Source organism: Mesoplodon densirostris, chromosome X (assembly GCF_025265405.1).
Source record: "Mesoplodon densirostris isolate mMesDen1 chromosome X, mMesDen1 primary haplotype, whole genome shotgun sequence".
Taxonomy (NCBI): domain Eukaryota; kingdom Metazoa; phylum Chordata; class Mammalia; order Artiodactyla; family Ziphiidae; genus Mesoplodon; species Mesoplodon densirostris.
The window spans coordinates 65,927,069-65,951,154 of NC_082681.1; the positions used below are offsets into that span (position 1 = coordinate 65,927,069).

At 35.9% G+C, this 24,086-nt stretch overlaps 1 protein-coding gene across 2 annotated transcripts in view; it reads left to right on the forward strand.

Moving 5' to 3' along the window:
• Positions 1 to 24,086, forward strand: part of CHM (CHM Rab escort protein) — a 184,096-nt gene that overhangs the window by 31,485 nt on the left and 128,525 nt on the right. For both annotated transcript variants that reach the window (XM_060087621.1, XM_060087622.1), the window contains exons 3-4: positions 11,602 to 11,674; positions 13,996 to 14,120. In XM_060087621.1, the coding sequence (XP_059943604.1) occupies positions 11,602 to 11,674; positions 13,996 to 14,120 (198 nt within the window). The remainder of the gene's footprint in view (positions 1 to 11,601; positions 11,675 to 13,995; positions 14,121 to 24,086) is intronic.

Genomic DNA, 24,086 nt, shown 5'->3' on the forward strand with positions numbered 1-24,086 from the left:
TTAGCAACTGTGTCTAGTTAAGAATTATTTAAGAATTGTGATAAAGAGAAGTAAACAATTATTTTGTCTCTGGTTTGTTTTCTGTTTTTGTTTGTTTGAAAAAACTTTTTGCCTTTAATCATAAAAATATACATATGTTTGTCATAAAGATTTAAGCAATGTATATGTCTGTATATTACATGCACATATACATAAAAATATACATGTCATTCTGCCCACATACCACTCCCGAGAGACCACTGTTGGTGTGGTGTATTGTATCTGGTGGAATTAAAGGTAGTTTTATGAGAATGGATGAATGCATGAGTGAAAGGATAAAATGAATTGAATTGATGAGGTGAAAATATGCCATAATAGTGTCTCATCATCGTGTCTGTTTGCACATTATTTTCACATTTAAGGATATTATTTAGTAATATTATGTTATGGTACTAATAGTGGAAAAAACAATTAAAAAACAATTTTTACACCGATAAATAGTTGATCAAAACTAGATGAGATCATATAGGATTGTATTAGGAAAATTCATCCCAGTAAGTTTCTTGAGAGTTGTAGAGCTATGGCTGACCACGATTTCAAAAGACACTTTCTGGGTTCACTGTTTCTCCACCATTGACTTGACATTATTTTGACATCCCCTTTTCCTCTATATCATTTTTCATCTTTATGTTTTGGCACTGAGGTGGGAGACACTAAAATTTGCCAAGAATTGTCACTTCTCAAGAAATGTATACATTATGATTAGAAACCAGTTGTAAAACCGGATGAGATTATGGGTATTGCTAGTCCCCAAGTATTGAGAGGTGAACAACAAAACAGATCATGACTCCTGCCCTCATGATGACCTTGGACCCTAGTAGGGGGAAACAGACATTAAACATGCTTAAATTTTATATTATAAATTGTGCTTATGAAGGAAAAAAGGGTAGTGCTCTAAGAGAGTAATGGGGGCATTATTTAGATTTGGTGGTAGGAGGGTGGCTTGAATGGGAGTGGTTACAATAACTTCTTATTGACTTCTCACCATGGATATGGGACTATAAGGATCTTTGAGAACTAGCATCATTTTCCTTTTATAGAAAGAGTTAAAGTGATTTCTTATTAGAGGCATTTTTTTTGTGTGTGGCTTAATAGAACTCTACCTCATTGAGTCACCTCAGAAATTGCATCTGCAGTTGTGTGTTAAATGAATTCTATGATGTTTTTTCTGCCCTGGAAATTAATATGTGGAATTGTGGGAAAAATTTAGGTCTGATGCCTTGCTTCTGCAGTGAAAGAACAAAAATAATCTGTTCAGATGTTCAATGATTATTGGCTCCTAATAAAAGGAACCAGTATTGATTCAACAGCTAATCCTATTGTGAAGTTTCTTTTTAGTGGTTTTAGTTTGTGAAAATTCAGGTCTGTTTATGGTTTTTTTTAATGCAAAAATAAAACAACATGGCTGTTTCTCTTATACTGGAATACTTGCACATATATCAATAAGGTAGCTCAAAGATAAGTATTTGAAAGGTTTTAGATTTAAGACTACTATAAAGGGATAGGGAAGTAAAAGAAATGTAACCTCACTTAGAAGAAAAAAAATTTATTTTACCTTCTATTACCTAGATGAAAGAAAGAAAACCTCACTGTGTCTCCTGTAAGGATGAGAAAAATGTATCAAAGAAGCAAGTGTTACCCTAGCTTTTCCCTCTCTCTTCCCCCATGTTAAAGACATTTCATGAGGTCTGTGGCACTAATTTATGAATGAAAGTAGTTTTCAGTTGCTTAACGTAATCTAGTAGTATTCAGGATGGTATATGCTGTTACAAACAACGTGATGTAATAATAATAGCTACCATTTACTGAATATTTGCTCAGTACTGTGTTAGGTACTTTACAAATATTAAGCTATTTAATTTTTATTATATTTCTCTAAAAGAAGTATAAATTCTCTCCTTCTGCAGATGAGGAAACAAACTCAGAGAATTGAAATAACTTGTCCAATGTCACATTTCTATTAAGGGGACGAACCAGGATTTAAAGCCAGGTCCATTAGACTGCAAAGCCTATGCTCTTTCACTAAGATAAGCTGTAGGGTTGGAAGACAAACAAATCCTGGGTTTGATGATCAAGAGACCCAATTCAGGCTGTTACTCTGTCACTGATTAGTTATGTGACTTATGTTGTTTTCTTCAACGGTAAAATTGGCGTAGCGTACCACCTACCTTGAAGAGTCCCTGTCAGGGACCAGTGGGATACATGTAAAAAATTGAGGTGTGGCCAGCAAGGTCTGACAGTCATATGTACCAGGTTCACTAAAATGCTTTTACTTTGGAATCACTGGGAATATGTTCAGTCTTTATTTTGGAGGGCAGTGTGGAAAAAAAAAATCCTTGGAAGCAATTCGTGAATTTTTATGGTTTTGAGACAAATGTCATTTTATCTTTAGGTCACTGAAATCTGTATGACAGGAGCTTCATTTGCAAATGACAATTCTTGCATAAGGAGGATTTTTTTTTCCTATAGAGCTCAAACAGAAGCTAGATTGATTGAGATAGCTCTTTGCAGAAATCATGATATATCAGCATCTCTCTAGATATTACTAACTTTGACTTGTTTTATTCAGTGCGTTTGAATGAGGATAGCTTTCACATAGACCAGAAAACTACAGGCAAAGATAATTGAATGTACATATGTATTTCTTCACTACCTCCCCCCCCCCACCTTCTTCCTCTTGAGCAATTTCTTTATCATTCACCCTCCTTCTCCTTTGAAAAGGAGGGTTTTGTGGGTTTTGTTTTTACTTTGAAATGGCAACTGTTCTTACCAGCTCCTTGGAGCTTTGAAGACTATTAATCAGCTTGACAGCTGGAAGCAGAGTGATCGACAGCAATAAAGCTTAAAGCTTTTTCTTATCACTCTAATTTCTCCTTTTTTCCCCATTAATGAAACTGGAGTTTGATTTGCCTTTCCATGGCAAAGCAAGGGTAAATTTTAGGAGCTGTGACTATGAAGTAGAGGATAGGGAAGAAGGGAGAGGGGGTCAGCAATCTTCAGTCCTTTGACTTGTCAGTTCTGTTGTTCTCTCAGCAGTCCCCATTCTTGTCTCTCTCCTTCCTTCTCAGGGTTGTCAGTGAACCTAGCTATGCCTGGCTGGCACTGGACTCTGGTAATTGCCAATGAAAAGGGCACTGGAGACTCCTGTGGGCGTGTTCTCCTGTGTCTACACTTGGTATAGAGGGTGGGGGAGGATGATAACTTACTATGGACTAGGCACTGCTTTAAGTGCTTTCATTCCTATTTTTAAGATAAAGAAATTGAGGCTTTTAAAGAGTAACTGTAAGGTTATTGACTGAGGTCACACAGCTAGTAAGAGGCACAGCTGGGGTTTGAACCCAGGTCCATATGATCCTGAAGCCTTGATTAATAGCAATGCATTTACTCCTCTTAGTTAACAATTATGACCATGCATTAAGGGTTCCAAGATGACCAAACTGCTGTTATTGCCCTTAAGTTTCTCCTGGTCTAGTCAGAGGAAACACTCATGCAGTCTAATTACAAGACAATATGACAGATAAAAATTGTATGATTCATTCATTAGTGTATAGGCTAGGCTACCATGAAGCAATCATATCGGTTATACTGCGCTACAGTAAAGCAATCATATTACTACCTCTTTATCAATGCATGAATTGTTATACCTGTAAATACACGTGAATTTCTTTTTTCACATTAAAAAAGACAGTATGGGGCTTCCCTGGTGGCACAGTGGTTGAGAGTCCACCTGCCGATGTAGGGGACGTGGGTTCGTGCCCCGGTCCAGGAGGATCCCACGTTCCACGGAGCGGCTGGGCCTGTGGGCCATGGCCGCTGGGCCTGTGCGTCCGGAGCCTGTGCTCCGCAGCGTGGGTGGCATGGGGCAGGGGGGCGCAGCGTTGAGAGGCCCGCGTACCACCAAAAAAAAAAAAGACAGTATGACAGCTCTTACAGAAGTATGTGCAGAGCTCTAGAAGCACAAAGATCAGTTTTATTTATATATTGGAGAGCTGAAGGCTTCACAGAGAAAATGATACTGGATTTGAGTAGTTCCGACTGGTTTGACTAGTTCCACCATTAGTTTTGTGATGGAATAACCTTGGGTATAGGATATAGCATTAATAAAAGCAGAGAGACATGCAGGCGCTTGACTCACTCAGGCAGTGTTAACTGTGTGGTTGTGGCTAATGTATTGGATGCATGGCAGAGAAGAGTGATGTCTAGAGATAAAGATGGACAGTAAGTTGGAAGTAAGTTTTGAAGGTTCTTAGAGCGATGCCAAGGATTTTGGACTCTACTCTAGAGGCATTAGTAAACCATTAAACATCTTTATGCCAGGGAATGACATAATGTGGTCTGTCAAGACCTGATCACAATGGCAGTAATGTGAAGGTTGGGTTGGAAGGGAAGCAACTAGAGGCAGGGAAACCTTTGAGGAGGCTAATGAAAAAAATGGGATAAGAGAGAGGGCCTGAAATAAGGCAGCAGTTGTAAGAATCCAAAGATAGAAAGGGTTTGAGAAATTAACTAGAATTGACAAATGAGTAAGGGATGATGAGTGAGTTCAAGATTTTCTAGCATTGGCAGCTGTGAGAATCGTGTTGGCATTTATTGAAATGGGGAAATCAGGAGGAAAACCAAATTTTGGGTGGGGGACAGTTAATAAATTTGCCTTTTGGACCTGTAGAGATTAAAATTAATCTGGGATATTTAGTGGAGGGTGATGTCCAGTAAGCTAATGACTCATGATATGTATTTTCAGTACAGAAATGTCAATAGCTATGAGTCTGGAGCTCTCCCCAGAGGGCCCAGATTGGAGATGGCAATTTGTGAGTCATTGATAGAGAAGTGATGATTGAGTCAGTTGGAATAGATGAGATCATAGAGGAAGACAAGAATTGAGGGCAGCCTTTGTACATTACCCACTCGTCTACCTGGCTTGGTTGTCTAAAAATGGATTTGAATGGGTGGACTAGTGTGGAATGACTAATAACTCTAAACATAGGAAGGTCTCTTCTCCAGCCCTAATGACTGGGAACACAGCCTGCCATTTCGTTCTGGCAGACTGATTTAATTGCCAAAGCAGTTTCCTATAGCTTTATAGGACTCTAAAAACCAAGTAAGGGCTTGGTCTTCCTCTCTAACATTAGAACTGCATCTGCATACTCTACCAAGGAGGCTGACCTTCCTTGATCTTAGAATGAGGGTATGGTGAAAGGAGCTTGACTTTCTTGTGTATCAAGTATATGGAGCTTTTAGTAAATGAGAATTTGTGTAGGGGGTAAGTCTATTATATTCCCTGAGCTGTTCTGTTATTTGTCAACAAGGAAGACAAACATGTCATGGTTCTTTGTAATACTACAACCAAATTTAAATAGAATAGAGCCTCTTTCAGTGTGCATGGTGTATAGCTGGCAAATTGATACAAGTAGACATGCCACACTATTATTTTCCTACTCCTATCATATACATAAAGATATTTGTGCACATTAAATATGAGATATGTAATAAAATTGATTGTATTTTAGGTCCTAGAAATGAATAGTCCCTCCAGGTTTGGCATTAGAGTAGATGTATTCATGAAGTTATTATTCCATTTTCATTATCCAGATGAGTTGGAGAAACAAAACAAAAATTAGACTTCATCCCATCTAATGTCTGTAAATATCAATAGATCCCATCGCGTTTACTTACAGTAAGTCAGATTCCAAGATTTGTATTATGTGCTTATGTTTATAATTTTAAGTATTCCAATCCTGTTTATTATAGCAGGCAGTGTTTTATATAGTGGAAAGAGCATAGGCTTGGGGGCCTGATATGCCCTGGGCTTAATTAAGGGCCGGCTCTGCCATTTCCTAGCTGAGTGAGTTAAAACAAGATACTCAACTTCATGGTTGGTCTTTTTCTTTTTCCTTCTAATTTTAAAATGGGGATAATTATAGCACTGATCTCTCAGGATTCTTGTCAAGATTAAATGAGATAGTGAATGGAAAATGACAAGCTCAACATATATAGTACCTATTTTTCTTCTTCCCCTTAACATGAATTAAGCCAGCATTTCTCAAAATACGCTGTTGAACCAAATGCTGTTTCAAGAAAAAAAATGCTCATTGGTTAACTGAATGTATTCCTTCTTGGAGAGAACAGACATTAAGATACTTAATGGTGCTGAGAAGGTCTGCCATAAATAAACCATTTTCTGGTGGTTTTACTCTTTTAAATGTAGCATGTTCCAAATTTATTTTGTCATTGAAACTTTTTTCTTGGAATCCCTGTTAACAGCCCATGTTATTGATGGGATACAGTTTGGTAAAGGTGAATTTAGTAATTGGGTCCAGGTGCTGTTTGATATCTAAGTGTTTGGCTTCATTAAACCACAGCGACCATTATAGTATCCTATGGTCTAAATGTTGCTAGCCAGCTTAGATGTTTGGGATTGTTTGTTGCAGCAGACAGGATTAGGGTTTGGAAGGCTAAGTTTCAGTGGCAGTCCTGCCAGTTGTAGCTGTGTGGCCCTGAAATGACTTAATCTCTACATAGACCGTTTTCTGTGTCTTCATCTGTAAAATAACACCCTTATCTGCCTCACAAGATTGTTGGAAGAATCCATGAGAAAATAGTTGTGAAAACAATTTTGAAAATGAAAGATGCTGTCAGTGGAAGGTGGTATTACTACTATCCTAGGAAAAGGAATTTAGGAGCAGTGAATATAGAATACAGGCATCTAGAGTTTAGGCTAAGCTGCTTCTCTTTTCTGTTGAGCAGGTTTGCCCTCCATCTGCTACCTTCCTGAAAACATTTTCAACTCCTCAGTTTCCTAATAATTAAAATGGTTCCCAGATGAATGTGCCTGAATGTCAGTAGCTCTATCTTTTGTCAATGTTCTTGTCCTTGTTTACAGAAGCCATTTCCCAATACAGGATGCAGTTTAGCATCATGTAACTATGGCTGTTGCTAAATATTCAATACTGATTTGTAGTTATGATGCACAATAGAAAAGAACATTATTAGGATTTAATTAATAGGCTCTAATTAATAGGTTTCATCCTCTGCCTTCTCTTACAGCTCAACTTTCTTTATGTCTACCTGTAATGTATTTCTTTTCTGTTAGTAGACATTAAGCAAAGTGATGTTGCTTTAATATTAAACACTATGTAAACGATGAGAAATCTCGTTACTCTTTTAATACTATTTTTTCTGTCTTACTGGTTGGTGTTAATGAAGACAGTTGTGTAACTCATTTCCTTTGTGTGTCTGGAAAAACGTAGGTGGTACTTTGAGTAAGCTTTATGAAATTTTAGAAAGATTAAAACCATGTTTTCTACAATGGTAAAGTCAACATTTCACACAATGCAAAGCTGTACCTCAGTATTGTGATAATTGGGCTTTTCTGCCTTTGAAAATAAAAAATGTCCGTTTGTGATTTTTACTGTTCCAGCTAAAAATTAGAGGTCACTTTTCCATCATGAAACTTGAGAGGGCTTTAGATAATAGTTTTATGTTTGCTGTTTAAATACTGTGAATACTCACTCTCTAGTTTCACAGAGACTCTGGTTTTAAGGGAGTCTTTTTCATCATATAAAATAGTGTTCCTGGCAATAGAGATAAACGTCATCCTTCATCATAAACTACTTTTTCCTTTACTTGATGTACAGAGACAGATGTGACACAAAATTGGCAGAAAATATTCCATTCCCCTTTTTCCTCAGTCAGGAAGTTCTCACTTTGTCCTTAAAATAAATCGTATCTATGGTTTTAAAAACAAAACCAGTAACTTAGCCTTGTTATTCATTACAGAAACAGTTTTAAAGACTGTAGAAATAGTATTTTATAATTGAATTTGAATGTCAGAATTCTGAAGCTATATCTTTAAAGATAAAATTAAAGAAAATATTTGGTGGGCTTTAATTATTACTATTTCTATTGCAATAATGTTCTAGAGAGCATATTACAATCTTGTATTGATTTTTTATTTTGCTTTTTGTCGTGATTTTGTTACCTAAATTCTTTGGCTTTCTCTTTAGGGTATTGTAAACAATACTTAGAACCATGCAAATACCAAAGTAAATTTAGTCAAAATCTGCTTTGGTTTTATAGTGCGTTTATTAATAATTATGTTACCCTCTTTTGTCAGAAAGACCACAGTAATGAAAACCATGTTTCACCTTTTACATACATAATTGGATGAGATCACCAGATGCTGATGTTAAGAGCACATCAACAGGAAAAGTTGAAAATAGGAGCTGCATGGAAAAATACTAGAACCAATTAGCTCTGTCAAAAACCATATGACCAAGTATAGGGGAGAAAAATAGAATTTGACCATGAACTGACCTCAGGTCATTTAATAATGGAAAGAAACAGCAAGATGGCCCTTCTTAGAGCTTTTTAAGACTTTTAATAATAGCAGAAACTATCTTGGAAATTGGCACATTGTGGTCAGTGTTTGAAAACTCATGTTAGATTACTTTTGTTTTTCTAAAATTTTATTATGATAATTTTCAGACATACACAGAAAAGTTGAGAAAATTGCACTGTGAACAGCTATGTTTCCCCTACCTAGATTCTACCACTAACATTTTGCTGTATTTGCTTTATTATATAATTATCCATTTATTGATTTTTCTATCCATCTATCATTCCATCTTACTGTTTTATGCATTTCAGAGTAAGTTGTACAAGGCCAGTACCTTCAGTCTGGAACACTTCAGCATGTGTATCATTAACTAGTTATTCATGGTTCTTTTTTTTGAGATAAAATTGCAAGAAAATGCACAGATCTTAAGTGTACCATTTAATAAGTTTTAGCAAACGCATACACTTGTGTAACTAAGAACCTTATCAAGATAAAGAACATTGCCATCGCTCCAGAAAGTTCCCTCACGCCCCTTCAAAGTCAATTCCTGCCCTTACTCCCACCCTCAAAGGCAACCACTCTTAGGATGTTTTTCACCACAGATCAATTAATTTAGCTTGTTCCAGAGCTTCATATAAAAGGAATCATGGAGAATGCACTCTTTTGGGGCAAAGCTTCTTTCACTTAGCATAACGTATTTTGAAATTCATTGACGTTGTTATATTTGTATCAGTAGTTTGTTCCTTTTCATTAGTGAATAGTGTCCATCATATGGATATACCACAGCTTATTTATCTAGTCTCCTATTGATGGATATTTGAATTGTTACCAGTCTGGAGCTATTGACGAATAAAGATGCTATGAAAAAACTTGTACAGCTCTTTTGTGAACATATGCTTTCCTTGTGTGTAAATACCTAGGAATGGAATTACTGGGTCATAGGTTGGTATATGTTTAGTTTGCTAAGAAACTGCCTGACAGTTTTCCAAAGTATTTGTACCATTTTTTACTCCCACCAAAATGTGTGAGCATTCTGGCCATCCACACCAACACCTGGTCTTGTAAGTCTTTTTAATTTTACCTATTCTGGTGTATGTGTAGCAGTATCTCATGTTCATTTTTAATGCTTATTTTAATGTGTATTTACCCAATGACTAATGATGTTGAGCACCTTTTCATATGTTCATTAACCACATCTATCTTCCTTTGTGAAATGTCTGTTCAAACCCTTTGCCCACTTTAAAATTTGCATATTTGTCTTATTTTTAAATTGAAAGAGTTCTTTATATCCTGGATACCAGTCCTTTGTCAGATATGTTTTGTGAATATTTCTCCTACTTTGTGCCTAGCCCATTCATTTTCTGAAATGACGTATTTTGTGGAAAAGTTTTTCATTTTGATGAATTCTAATTTATCGATAGTTTTTATTGCTTTCCGTGTCCTGTCTGAGAAGTCTTTGTCTACCCTGATTGTCAGATTTCTGATATATATTTACTACTTAAAAATTGATGTAGCCATTAAAAATTTTTACTTAGGTCTTGAAGCTTTCACCCAGTGGTCAGAGCTTCTCACTTAGGACCTTATGGTGACTTAAAAGAAATCTAAATATCTCAGCAAAAAATGTAAAGACAGTGGTTTTTATCACTGTTTCAGGGTTATTTTTTTCAACACTCAGGATATTTTATAGTTTTGTTGAGTGATATATTTAGAGGATGGGAAGGGATGGCAGAAGTGTATTATTCTCAGGCAAGGGAGAGGAGAGTATAAATTTGCTATGGGAAAACTCTAACATCCCTCTCTTTTCCCTCATTCTTCTTTATACTGGCTATTGCCCACCTTCTCCTTCCACTGTTGTCTCTGATCCAAGGGATCATAGCTTCTAGGCTTCCTTGATTCCAACACCTAGAATTGTTAGTATAGCTGAAATTTTGCCTAAATTTTAAAGCTCTCTAGAGATCTGGACAGTGTAGGGATTTGCATCATCCCCAAGAGAACTATCAGATTATAAGTAAAGTAGTGATCTGTATTAATAGACCTACCTGCACAGGTGTTCAGTTTAACCATTTTCTCTGTTAGAGCAAGCAGTGATTTTGGGTAAAATATATGAGCCTGAAAACTGACTCTTCTTGAGACCAATCAAGAGTTGATTGAGGAGAAATCTATCAGAATTTTTAGAAGATATCCAGTAGCATTATGGATGAGTAATTTTAGATATCATCTTAAAGGTTTCAGTTTTTGTTTCAAGAAGACCTTTTATAGATTTTTATTTCATTAGAGAAGGATACAGAGAAGCAAAAATGTAAACAAAACCAAGAATCTCTCAGAACTAGAGTGGATATTGTAGGTGGGTTTGAGTGTACTTTGGGGCTCATCATACAAAGAATCAGTATAACGTGATGAGTTTTGCAAGGATTGGGAAGCCCAGTATGTAGTACTGAGAGTTCTGGTTGCCAAAAGTCTGCTACTTACAGAAGTTAATCAGAAGTCCAGTGTCTACAAGGTTTACCTGATCCTAGCTGGGAGACCTCTGGGTTCTCTAAAATGGAGTGATCTTCACAGGACTGTGGAGTGAAGAATAGTTTACCCAGTTACCAGTGGAAATACTGTTGTTGTTATACTTACCACAGAAATCTTGAAGTGAATGACTGTGTCCCAGGATCTACTTTTATTTGTGGCCCTGAAGGCTTAGAATGGCACAGGGCCTTCCAGTAGATCTCGGGTAGCCAATTATATATGTATATATACAAAATTTATTTATTTATTTAGGCATGAGAGATGAGTTTGGTGGTGGTGCTAGCAGTGGATATTTACTGCTTGTGGAAAACTTAACAGTTTTTTCCAGTGGCTTTCTTTGAGATCTGCCAAGATTTTCTTCCCAGCCATTTTTATTAACCCGGGAGTGGGATTTGTTTATGTTAAAACAAATATACTGCTCAGTGACCATATCAGGATGTTCACAATCACATGATCCAGTGGCACTTGATCAGTGCTGAAAGCTCTAAGGGGGCCAAAGTGATCTTTTAACTCCTTATACAATGAAAAGTTGACTTTGAGATCTGAAAGACCCACTTCTATTTATTTTATTCTACTGTCTCCTCTAATCTCAGCATCCCTATTATGTGTGCTTTTGAACTCTGGGGTAGCAATGTTGAAAATGACATGGGATGAAGATCAGTGACTTGATTTTTTTATACCCTTTTCTTTACTCTTATTTTTTATTGTTACAGAAGAAGCTACTATGGAGGAAACTGGGCCAGTTTTAGCTTTTCAGGACTGTTGTCCTGGCTAAAGGAACACCAGGTAAAGTTCTTATCTGATTTTTTAATCTACTAGGTTATATTTTGTATCACATAACAACCCTGCATTGAAGAAGACACTGAGTTTCATCTGTAATATAGGATTGATAACTTATTTTTATTTACTTATTTAACAAAAACTGTGCAGCCACCTTTTCAGCTAATATTTTTCCAATACCTCTAAAATATAGATTTCACTTTTTAAGTATAAACAGATAACGTTGGCTGAAGAATAAATCATATATGTTTCATACCATTTGCTAATTACTCTGTACGCCCAAATATCACGCAAGATTTTTTTTCTCCCAGTCTTTCAGAAAAAATACTTCAGTCCTTATAAAATCTCACATATTACTAATTGTTCTTTCAGTTAGTATGTTTTGGAAAAAAACCTAGTGTTTGGGGAAGATACATTAATTTGAAATGATCTCAGTCATTGGTGGTTTTACATATTTATAGAAGTCACCTGACAGAATCATACCTGACAGAAAAACAAAATGCAAGGAAATAAACTATAAATTTAGTAATTTTTTTTCCCTAGGGGTAGGATCTCACTACTACAACTGTTGGATATCATTGTAAAGAAGTTTTTAGAGATCATTTACAGCGTACGTTTAACACGGGGAGTTGATTGTCATGCAGTTTACCAGTTTTTATGAGGCATTAAAAAAACTGTCCTAATTTTATGTAAATGGTGCATGTGGCTTGAAATGGAATTCCTCCTGAGAACATCATACATAGAACCAGAAACTTCTGTATTTCAAAAGGGTTCAGACATTTGGGAAAGGAGGATGATAGACTCTAGAAAATTGTATTCAGTTAACTAAGAATGATACAGCTGAGACTTAACTAAGCACTTACCATGTACCAAGCTAAGCATTTTAGTTTTCTTGATTGATTTAATGGTATATATGACTCAAAAAGTGTAGTGATGACAAAGACATTGACATTGAAGGTGCACTGACGATTCAGTTTGAATCTTATTATTGTATGAAATGAGAGTGTGGAGAAACAAGCAATATTTGTAAAGTAACATTTCATGTAATAACTCAAACTATGTATAAATCAAGAAAATAAATGTTATAAATAGATTCATTTAACTGTTTAAATGAATATGCCTCAAATATTTTATGTTGATCAGAAACCCTTTTTTGAACCTTATCCTTGGGAAGTGTGTGTGAGGATCGCCTCACGTTGAGGCATATTCAATACTTCCATGCAAAAATTTAGTCTAGATTCTCAGAACAACAGCAACAAAAATACCCTAATTGTCTGAATGGAAAATTTTTGGTGAGTGAAGGGATTTTAAAAAAATAAATTTTGGTAATGGGTTAGATTTATTAAAACAAAATATTTTTGTAGATGATTCTTTGATTTTAATGCTTCTTTTACTCCAACATCTTGACTCTGTCACCATATCGTTTTTCCCTTCACTCTTTGTCCCTGGTCCATAGTTCTTTTTTCAGGCTGCTAACCCCTGTCTATATGTTCAAAGTTCCCGTACTTCACCTCCTCTTCTATTTACGTTGGAATGTTTAATGCTGTCTAATAATTACACTTGATAATAAGAGCCATCTGCCACTACTTTTCTTCAGCTTAAAATATTAAATTCAGGACAATGCAGCCTTTTAAAAATAATTATTGCCCTACTTTATGAAATCTGTAACTTTAGAAATTTTCTGAGGTGAATTTGCTTAAAACAAAGGCTACTGTAGTTATATTTCACTACTAGTTTGTTGACTATATATAATATATTAAAACATTTTTCTCTCTGAGAGATGTGTAACAAATGGATTAAAATTTTAAACAGATTAAAAATTGATCCTTGGCCTTTGGAAAATGTATATCTTGACATCTTCAAAAATCCCCTGTATTCAAATATTGTATCATGTAACTTTCTCCATAAAATATAATTAGGAATTATTGAAAAACTTAAAGGGCCACTTTCAATCCTTAGTGAGAGTTTATATACTTTGTTATACGTTCTTGTTTTTATTGTATTTCTAAATATAAAATATTCAGGTCGATTATTATAAAGTCCTTAGTTATACTGGGCTGAGTACTTTTCAAAAATACTTTTACATATAATCAAAATTTGACACGGCTAGTGACCAACCTTCAAAAATCTGAAAGTAAGCAGAATGAAGTAATTTTGGGCCTGCTATTTTAACAACAAAATGTAAAACTTTATTATTAATAAGTAATATGTGCATTTTGATGGGATGAGAGGAAAAGCGTGAATTTAGAAAGGTATAAATTTTCTCAGAAAAGTAGAGGTTCAGAGTACCCAATTTAATTACAATTTCTTATCTGTATATTGTTTAGGAAAGCAGTGATATTGTAAATGAATGCACACTGTGGCAAGAGAAGATCCTTGAAAATGAAGAAGCTATTGCTCTTAGCAGGAAGGACAAAACCATTCAACATGTGGAAGTGATTTGTTATGCCAGGTATGAAAAGTATTTACTTACAATAAACTATGTTCATGACTTCTTATTCACATGTCTTCAGAAGAAGCCAGCAGTAAGAATTTATATGGCATTGGTTGCTACAAATCTACTTGATATGCTGGTTTGCATTTTTAAAAATGTAACATAAGTTTTGTTATGTTTGTTCATTTGTAATAGTTTTTAGATTCCACATATAAGCGATATCATGTAGTACTTGTCTTTATCTGACTTATTTCATTTAGCATAATACCCTCTAGGTCCATCAATGTTGTCGCAATTAAACTTCAAAAACCAACAAACTCATAGAAAAAGAGATCAGATTTGTGGTTACCAGAGACGGGGGTGGGGGTGTGGGGGGTGGCGGCAGGGTGCAGGGAGGATTGGATGAAGGCAGTCAAAAGTTACAAACTTCCAGTTATAAGTAAGTACTAAGGATATAATGTACAACATGATTAATATAATGAACACTGCTGTGTGTTATATATGCAAGTTGTTAAGAGAGTCAATCCTAAGAGTTCTCATCACAAGGAAAAATATTTTTTCTATTTCTTTAATTTTGTATCTGTATGAGATGATGAATGTTCACTAAACTTATTGTGATAATCACTTCATGATGTATGTAAATCAAATCATTATGCTGTACGCCTTAAACTTATACAGTGCCATTATGTCAATTATATCACAATAAAACTGGAAGAAAAAAATAAAACTTTCAGTTTTCTCTGTTTAGATAATATATTAATGACTTATAATTTACTGAGCTCTTTTATTTTTACTTTTTATTAAAAATTTTTTTTCCTTGGCCGCACTGCGTGGTATGTGGGATCTTACTTCCCAGACCAGGGATCGAACCCACACCCCTTGCAGTGGAAGCATGGAGTCTTAACCACTGGACCTCCAGGGAAATCCCGCGAGCTCTTTTAAATACATTATTTTTTTTTGTATTTTTTTATTAGTTTCTGCTTTATAACAAAGTGAATCAGTCATAAATATACATCTGTTCCCATATCTCTTCCCTCTTGCGTCTCCCACCCTCCCTATCCCACCCCTCCAGGTGGTCACAAAGCACTGAGCTGATCTCCCTGTGCTATGCGGCTGCTTCCCACTATCTATCTACCTTACGTTTGGTAGTGTATATATGTCCATGCCTCTCTCTTGCTTTGTCACAGCTTACCATTCCCCCTCCCCATATCCTCAAGTCCATTCTCAAGTAGGTCTGTGTCTTTATTCCTGTTTTACCCCTAGGTTCTTCATGACATTTTTTTCTTAAATTCCATATATATGTGTTAGTGTATGGTATTTGTCTTTCTCTTTCTGACTTACTTCACTCTGTATGACAGACTCTAGGTCTATCCACCTCATTACAAATAGCTCAGTTTTGTTTCTTTTTATGGCTGAGTAATAGTCCATTGTATATATGTGCCACATCTTCTTTATCCATTCATCCGATGATGGACACTTAGGTTGTTTCCATCTCCGGGCTATTGTGAATAGAGCTGCAATGAACATTTTGGTACATGTCTCTTTTTGAATTATGGTTTTCTCAGGGTATATGCCTAGCAGTGGGATTGCTGGGTCATATGGTAGTTCTAGTTGTAGTTTTTTAAGGAACCTCCATACTGTTCTCCATAGAGGCTGTACCAATTCACGTTCCCACCAGCAGTGCAAGAGTGTTCTTATTTGATCCTTACAATGCTCCTGTGCTAGGATAGAGCAAATAGTATTAGTTAGATTTTTCACAGAGTCCTCAGTGGAGCTCAAAGAGTTTAATTTGCTGAAGGTCACATGGCTTGATAAATGTCAAGGCCATACCTAAGCTAGATAGTGGTGGAGTCCAAGATTAAAGCCCAGGGATTTTTAATCCTAATTCAGTGTTCTTCTAACTCTTAGATAACATTAAGTGTAGCAAAATGGAAAATTATAATTTTGAATTAAAAAAATCAAATTGAGTGGCCATGACATCTGGGGGCATATTTTTGTAAATCCAGAGAGAAGTAGGGGGGAAGTAATGTTTTTAGTTTCTCCTTCTGAGTGAAAGGATTAATTGTTTTAAAACAATTGGAATAGTTTATTTTTTCAGATGACATTTTTGATGGGCTGAAAGGTAACAATCACACAGTTCAGTTCAACTGTTATGGAGTTATGGAGTTGAGGGATTTAGAAATCAGACTGTCAAGCTCTTTAATAGTAATTAAAACTTAAAATCCAAGATATTAGAAATTTTTCAGGACGTGTACTGTCACCATACATATCCTTGTTGTGGCACAGTGGTAAGCGTGACCTGAGCCTGTGAAAAGTTGGGGAACCTGTGGTTGATTTCTTAACCTATATTCATATCTGTCAGGTGACTAGCATTTTCTGCCATTAATACATAGTTAATATTCTATGATTTTCTGCAAAAGGACAGCCTTTGAAATGTCAGATACGTATTACAATTTGCATAATGCTAAATGGCATTCAGTATGGAAAGGTGTAACTCTCTGATATTGTTTAGACCCAGCGTAGACAGATCTAGAACAGAAGGTGATCTCAACTGAAAATTCATATGCTTTAATGAAACCAAGAGTAAACATTTGGTAACTTTCTTGTGTGTCCATGAATACTACTTGACTAGAATATAGTGGCAGTCACACTCAGGCCCTTTGAGAGGTACTTTTGCTATTTCAAGGCCTTTGATTTCTCTATGCTTCATGACAATTAGTGTTTATGGTTTCTGGTGACTGAAATGACACATTTTGAGTGCAGATGAAATCATCTTGTTTTTTATTTCTGATCTCTTCAGTTTCATTTTTGGAACTTCTGAAAGTGATAAAAGATTGGTGGTGGAAGGTTTGTTTTAAAACAGAAAAGTAGGACTCTGCTATATATTTTCATTGCCCATTAGAGTGTGGAACAAGAGGTGAACTGGGATAATGTTCTATATGTCTTCATTTACTTGGAAAAGGGTAGCTAGTTATTAATGCCATAGTAAGCAGGATGAGCCCTAAGAGCATCCAGTGGGGGAATGTACAGAAAATCCACTTGTCTATAATAAGTGCTACAAACATGAGTAAACAGGAATAACAGTACCTTTCTTAGCCCCAGCCAGACTATGGCATCCTTAACCTTTTGGATCATGACCACAAACTTGGCATTATATGAAAAGGACTAGGGCCAAAATACCTGTCACAAAGATTTACTTTATATGAGAATTCATCACCCAGGACCCACTAGCTTAAATCAAAAACTTTGTTGAATACATATTTCTGACAACCCTATTTTCTGGTTTTCCTACTATAGTAGTTTAAAGCGGCAAATAGGAAAGGGGTGTCTGCTGGAGGCAGGCACACTGAGAACCACACTGAGACCAGGGTTATACTCCTGTCTTTATGATTCAACTTACTGTGTGATACTGAGCAAAAGATGTCCCCTTGGACTAGGTCATCTCAGAAGTCCCTGTGGGCTCCAACATGCTGCTGTTTTACGTGTTAGTTGATAGACTAACAGAGGAAAAGTAGACAGAATCAGAAAGCTGAGAGCAGGCTTTGGGCCATTTAGTGTAGGGGCAAATGGCTTCGAATCAGGATCCCTCAAAGACATCACTGTATTATAGCACAGTATAACAATTGATGATCATAATTCTATCCTGATGTCTTCAGGCAAAAGTTAAATTATGTTCTCTCTACTCCACTTGAAAAGGTGGGGATATTTGAAATACACTTTAGAAAGATGAGTATTAAAACTGATTAGAGGGCTTCCCTGGTGGCACAGTGGTTAAGAATCCGCCTGCCAATGCAGGGTATGTGGTTTCGAGCCCTGGTCTGGGAAGATCCCACATGCCGCAGAGCAACTAAGCCCATGTGCCACAATTACTGAGACAGTGCTCTAGAGCCCTTGAGCCACAACTACTGAGCCGTCGAGCCACAACTACTGAAGCCCATGCGCCTAGAGCCTGTGCTCAGCAACAAAGAGGAGCCACCGCAATGAGAAGCTCGCACACAGCATCAAAGAGTAGCCCCCTCTGGCCGCAACTAGAGAAAGTCGGCAGCAACAAAGACCCAACGAAGCCAAAAAAAATAAATAAATAAAAAAAAAACTGATTAAAATAAAAATTTTATCATTTTAAGAGATTAGTTTTGGTTTTCTTAGAAAATTCCCTCATTTTCTCCCTAAGAAATGATATCACTATGTAGTAGATCCTCAACATTCTTGTGGGATACATCACAAAATTCCTTGTGAATCCCCTTTTGTAAATATGTAATGAAAAATATGGTGCAGGTTCCTGGCTTTTTGTTGTTACTGCTTTGTTTACATATGTGTTATTGATGTTACTGTTACATTTTGTGGATATAGTGTGTGTGTGTGTGTGTCTGTGTTTCATTCTGTACAGTTTTAACACATATGTGGGTTCATGTAACCATCACCACAGTCAGAGAACAGATCAGTTCCATCACCACAGGGATCCCTCCTGTTGCCATTTTATAATCACACCTCATCTCCTTCCCCAAAGTCCTAACTCCTGGCAAACACTAATCGGTTTCCCAACTCTATAATTATGTCTTTTTTTTTTTTTGTGGTACGTGGGCCTCTCACTGTTGTGGCCTCTCCCATTGCAGAGCACAGGCTCCGGACACGCAGGCTCAGCGGCCATGGCTCACGGGCCCAGCTGCTCCGCGGCATGTGGGATCTTCCCAGACCAGGGCACGAACCCGTGTCGCCTGCATCAGCAGGCAAACTCTCAACCACTGCGCCACCAGGGAAGCCCCCTAATTTTGTCATTTTTGAGGACATTATGTAAATGGAACTGTACAGTATGTGACCTTTTGCCACTGGCTTTTTACACTCAGCATAGTTACCCAGAGATTCATCTAGGTTGTTGCTTGCATTAGTATTTTGTCCCTTTTTATTGCTGAGTAGTATTCCATGGTAGCAGTGTACCACAGTTTGTTTAGTCATTCATCCATTGAAGAACATCTGGGCTGTTTCCATTTTGTCTGTTACAAATAAGAATGCTATAAATGTTGGTTTACAGGATTTTGTGTGAACATAAATTTTTATTTTTCTGGGATAAATGCCCAAGTGTACAATTCCTGGGTCATATATATGTTTAGTTTTAGAGGAAACTGACTTTTCCAGAGAAGCGGTACCATTTTACATTCCCACCAGGCATGTGTGAGTGATTCAGTTTCTCCGTATCCTCACCATCATTTGGTGGTGTAACTTTTTTAGTTTAGCCAATCTTGTAGGTGTGTAGTAGTGATATCTTGTTGTGGTTTTAATTTGCATTTCCCTGATGGCTGATTTTGAATATCTTTTCATGTGCTTATTTGCCACCCATGTGTCCTTTTTGGTGAAATATCTGTTCATGTCTTTTGCTCATTTTTTAATTGGATGGACTTTTTTTTTCCTGTGGAGATTTAAGAGTTCTTTATATATTTTAAATGTGTCCCTTGTTAGATATGTGGTTTGCAAGTTTTTCCCCCAGTCTGTAGCTTGTCTTTCATCCTCTTTACACAGGGTATTTTGCAGAGCAAATGTTTTAAATTTTGATGAGGTCCAATTTATCAAATTTTTCTTCTGACTCTTGGCCTAGCTGTAGAGCCAAGAGATTTTGTCCTATTTTTTTAAAAAAAATATTGTGTAGTTTTACGTTTTACATTTAAGTCCATGATCCACTTTGAATTATTTTTTGTATAAGGTGTGAGGTTTAGGTCAATGTTCATTTTTTTTTAACCTAAGGATATCCAGTTGCTTCAGTACTATTTGTTGAAAAGGCTGTTTTTCCTCCATTGAGTTACTTTTGCATCTTTGTCAAAAATCAACTGGCTGGACTTGGATGGTCTATTTCTGGATTCTGTTTTCTGTTCCATTGATGTCTATGTCTTTTCCCACACCAATATCACACTGTTTTGATTACTGCAGCTATATAGTTGGACTTAACATCAGTTCGAATGATTTCCCCCAATTTATTCTTCTTTACCAAGATTGTTTTAGCTGTCCTACAGTTTATGCCTTTCCATATAAATGTTTTAATAAGCCTGTCCATGTCTAGAAAACATTGCTGGAATTTTGATAGGAACTGCAGTAAAGTTACAGATCAACCTGGGGTGAATTGATATCTTTATTATTTTGAGTCTTCCAATCCATCAACAAGGTATGCCTCTCCATTTAGGGAGGTCATCTTTGATTTCATTCTACAGGATTGTGTAATTTTCAGCATACCAGTTCTGTACATGTTTTGTTAATTGTATACCTAAGTATTTAATTTTCTTTGGAGCAAGTGCAATTGTAAGTGGTATTATTGCCTTTTTAATTTTGGTTTTCACTTGTTCATTATTCGTATCTAGAAATATAATTGGTTTTTATGCATTCATCTTTTATCCTGAAATCTTGCTGAACGTGCTTATTCTAGGATTTTTTTGGTAGATTCCTTCGGATTTTTGCATAGCCAGTCATGTTTTCTGCAAAGAGGAACGGTTTTACGTCTTCCTTTCCACTGACTTTTGTTTTAGTCTATTTTCTATTGAGAGTCATGTGTTTTCTGTCCATAGCCACATACTGCAAGTTAATTGTATTTTCTGCTTATCCTTAGGCTCACTTAATGAGCATTTTTTTCATAAAGGAAGTTATTATCACTTCCTGAGGACTTTGTAATTATACGCTAATGCTGGGCAATCATTTAGGTTCTCTCACTTGCTAATTATCTTGATCTTGTACACTACTCTCTCAGCATATGCAAGTCAAATCCACAATCTGACCAAATGACAAATTACCAAAAGCCTTACACTTTAATGGTCATTCATGCCAAGAGTTTATTTTATTTAGTTGCATCAGGCGTATAGAGAGAAGTCAAACCTCAATCCTTGGTAAATTATGCATATAGAATATTGTTTTAAATATTGATAATTTGGTAAATTTCCAAAATATCATGTAAAGATAGCTTTATAATGATATGAACGCTGAAATATTATGACTTGTCTTCCCATCTTAGACCAGATGAGTTAGCTTATAGAGTTGACGTTTATTAGGCCAAAATCTATGGTTTGATTCTCATAGATGTCGCTTGATATTTCATCAAGGAAGAATAGTGTCTATCTCTTGGCCACAAACAATATTATAGTCATAACCAGTAGCCTTTTGATTTTTAATCTTTGATTACAAGGAGGACAGGGCAAGGATGCAAGTAGATCAGTGCAAACCCATCACCACTGCTTGGAAAATACCTCAAACTACATGGCAAGTCAGTAACACCATATTCTAATGTAAACATATAGGATGGCACATTATTTTTTTTTAATGATTGTTGACTTTACTTATTTTCAAAAATAATTCTTAAGTGTTCAATCTAAAGGTTTTAGTGATCTTTTGAACATTAAAGTTAGTATTTTTTGGTTATTGCATAGTTAGGCTAAATATTAAAATAGAAATTGTAGGGATTAGTCTCTTTTCGTAACTTAAGTCCAGTTATCACAGATTCTATAAAGAACTACCCAGATTGTTTTGTTTTATCAGTGATTTGTTACCCTGAATGCTGCTTGTAATAAGTGAGATAATCTCTAGTTTGGGCCAGAAATACTTTTGCTATACATAGATTATCTTTCTTTGAAACAAATTTTGTGATTATACAGTTGACTTATAGAAGGGAAGAGTAAAAGAACTATAGCATTTATTGTATATTATCTTTGTGGCAGCTGCTATAACTTGCTTCCTTACATATTTTATTTCATCATTTAATCTGTGCTATGACCAGAGAGAGCCAGAGATAGGAGAACCAGGATTTGAGCCCACATCTATCTAACTCAAAAGTTTGTGCTGTTTCCATTGTGTCACATTGTATTTCAGGAATCAGATAAATACATGTATGCGCATCAAGGAAGCCATTCCACCAAGTGAATAAAGTATTTCCTTTGTGAAGACTAGCACCTAAAGAAGTACATTTACTTCTTTAATTTACTAGAATAGTGTTTAGAATTGTAAAGTAATTATATCTATATTGGGGAATTAAAGTGCCTAACTCCCAATGTTTGGAAGATAAGGGATGAATCCAGTAACCTTTAGTTGTTGTGACTGTAGTTGGTATGCCACAAGATACAGTAGTTTAGGTGAGGGAATAAAAGCAGCTGCTATTTCTGGTTTTAAATATCCAACAGAAGATGAAAAGGCACAGTACATTAGTTCACACTTAATTTACACAAACCCAAACAGTTCTTAGGTAAAAGATGATTGCCTATTAATTACATGATGTCATGTAGTTTCTTTAGTGAGAAGAGATTTTTGTCTTTCTAAAATATTGGCAAGAACTTGTACCTTTTTTGTCCTTTCTTTTTTTGCATAATACTGAACATTGTTTCCTCCGTTCTGGCGTGATAATGTTAAAACAGGATGAAAACTTGCTTCTTAGATTTACAGATGAACCAGCTCTTTGGTGGATTGATACTAAAATAAAGACATTGTAATAGTCATCTAAAATTCTGTTTATTTACTTTAGATTCTAAAACTTTAATTTAAAAATTTTATAAGTAACATGAGCCTTTTAAGCAAAAACATAATAATACTAATAAGAAGAAAGAAATACAAAATTTAAAAAAATGAAAAATCACCTATAAGTTTTATAATTTAGAGGAAGCTATAATTTACCACTGTGTACAAGTAAGTTTGTTTTAGGCTATAAGTGACACAGTGCCCAACTAAAAGTGGATGGGTAGGTGGGAGGGTAGGCAGGTGGGTGGATTGGTTGGTCCTGTTGCAGAATTTACTAATTGAGAATCTTAATCACATAAGAGTTGGGGTAGGTGCCCAGCACTTCTCTTAGCTTCCTGTCCAGAGTTACAAGATAGTTGCCACGATTCTGAACAGGTTTTCACACAGCAGAAATCTCAACGTGAAATGAAGGGGGAGAGATTTTCTTCTAACATGTGTATGCTTTTGTTTGTTTGTTTGTTACTATTATACTAGGGAGTCTTTACCAAAGCCCCCAGCAGATTCTCCCTTGTCTCACTGGCTAAAACTACATAACCTGCTCACTCTTAAATCAGGCACTAACAAAGGGCAGTAAAATTACCATAATTGGTTTTAATCAGTCATGATCCATCCCCTAGTTCTGGGTACCTTCTGCCTGATATTGGAACAAAATTGCAGCTCTTGTGGCAGGGAGGAAGCCAATAATAGTTGTTGATTAGGCAACCAATAGTACCTACTGTACACCACCTTATGCTATTTTGTTCTTGGAGAAATGTGACAAGAGGTTGATACTTCAGCTATATTCTACTGAACGTGTTAACATTTTAAGTTGGTAACAAATAAGGAAATATATCTACCAATATATTATATTGCAGCAATTCAAAATCGACTACAGTTGTTTTTTTATATTGCTGTTTTCTGGAACAAGTTTTTGATAGTCTGATTCTTATGACTAACCATTAAACATTTATTTGCAGGAATAAACAGCTGGGTAGCAGTGTAACGTGTACTGTGAAAATCAAAAGTGGATGGCCTTAGCACAAAGTGCATACATCAAAGTAAAAGAATACAATTTCTGCAACAAGCTATACTGTGGGGAAAAATGGTGCAAATGACTGAAAAATAAATAGTGAACACCTGTGCTGAATAAATTAACCAGCTGGTTGGCAATTTTTCATTTGACTTATCTAAAAGGGTGACTGTTACAAGGCATTAATAAGACATATTCACTTTGAGGCATTCCCTTGTTACTACCATTAATTGATAAGCGATACTAGATAATATCAGAATTTATACCCCTAAATTCTCAGAGTTATATGTAGATGGTGGCAAGCGGTAAAAAGTGCATTCAACTAAGCAGTTATTCAGCAGTTGCAATTAGGTAAAATTATCTCAAAAATATTGTTACACTGTATTGTAAATATCCTTTGAAATTCAAATAAGCAACATAAGTGACATTAGATTTCATCTGTCAATTTATTTTCATACTGAAAATTTTTATAAGAACTAATGATGCAGATTTTTCCC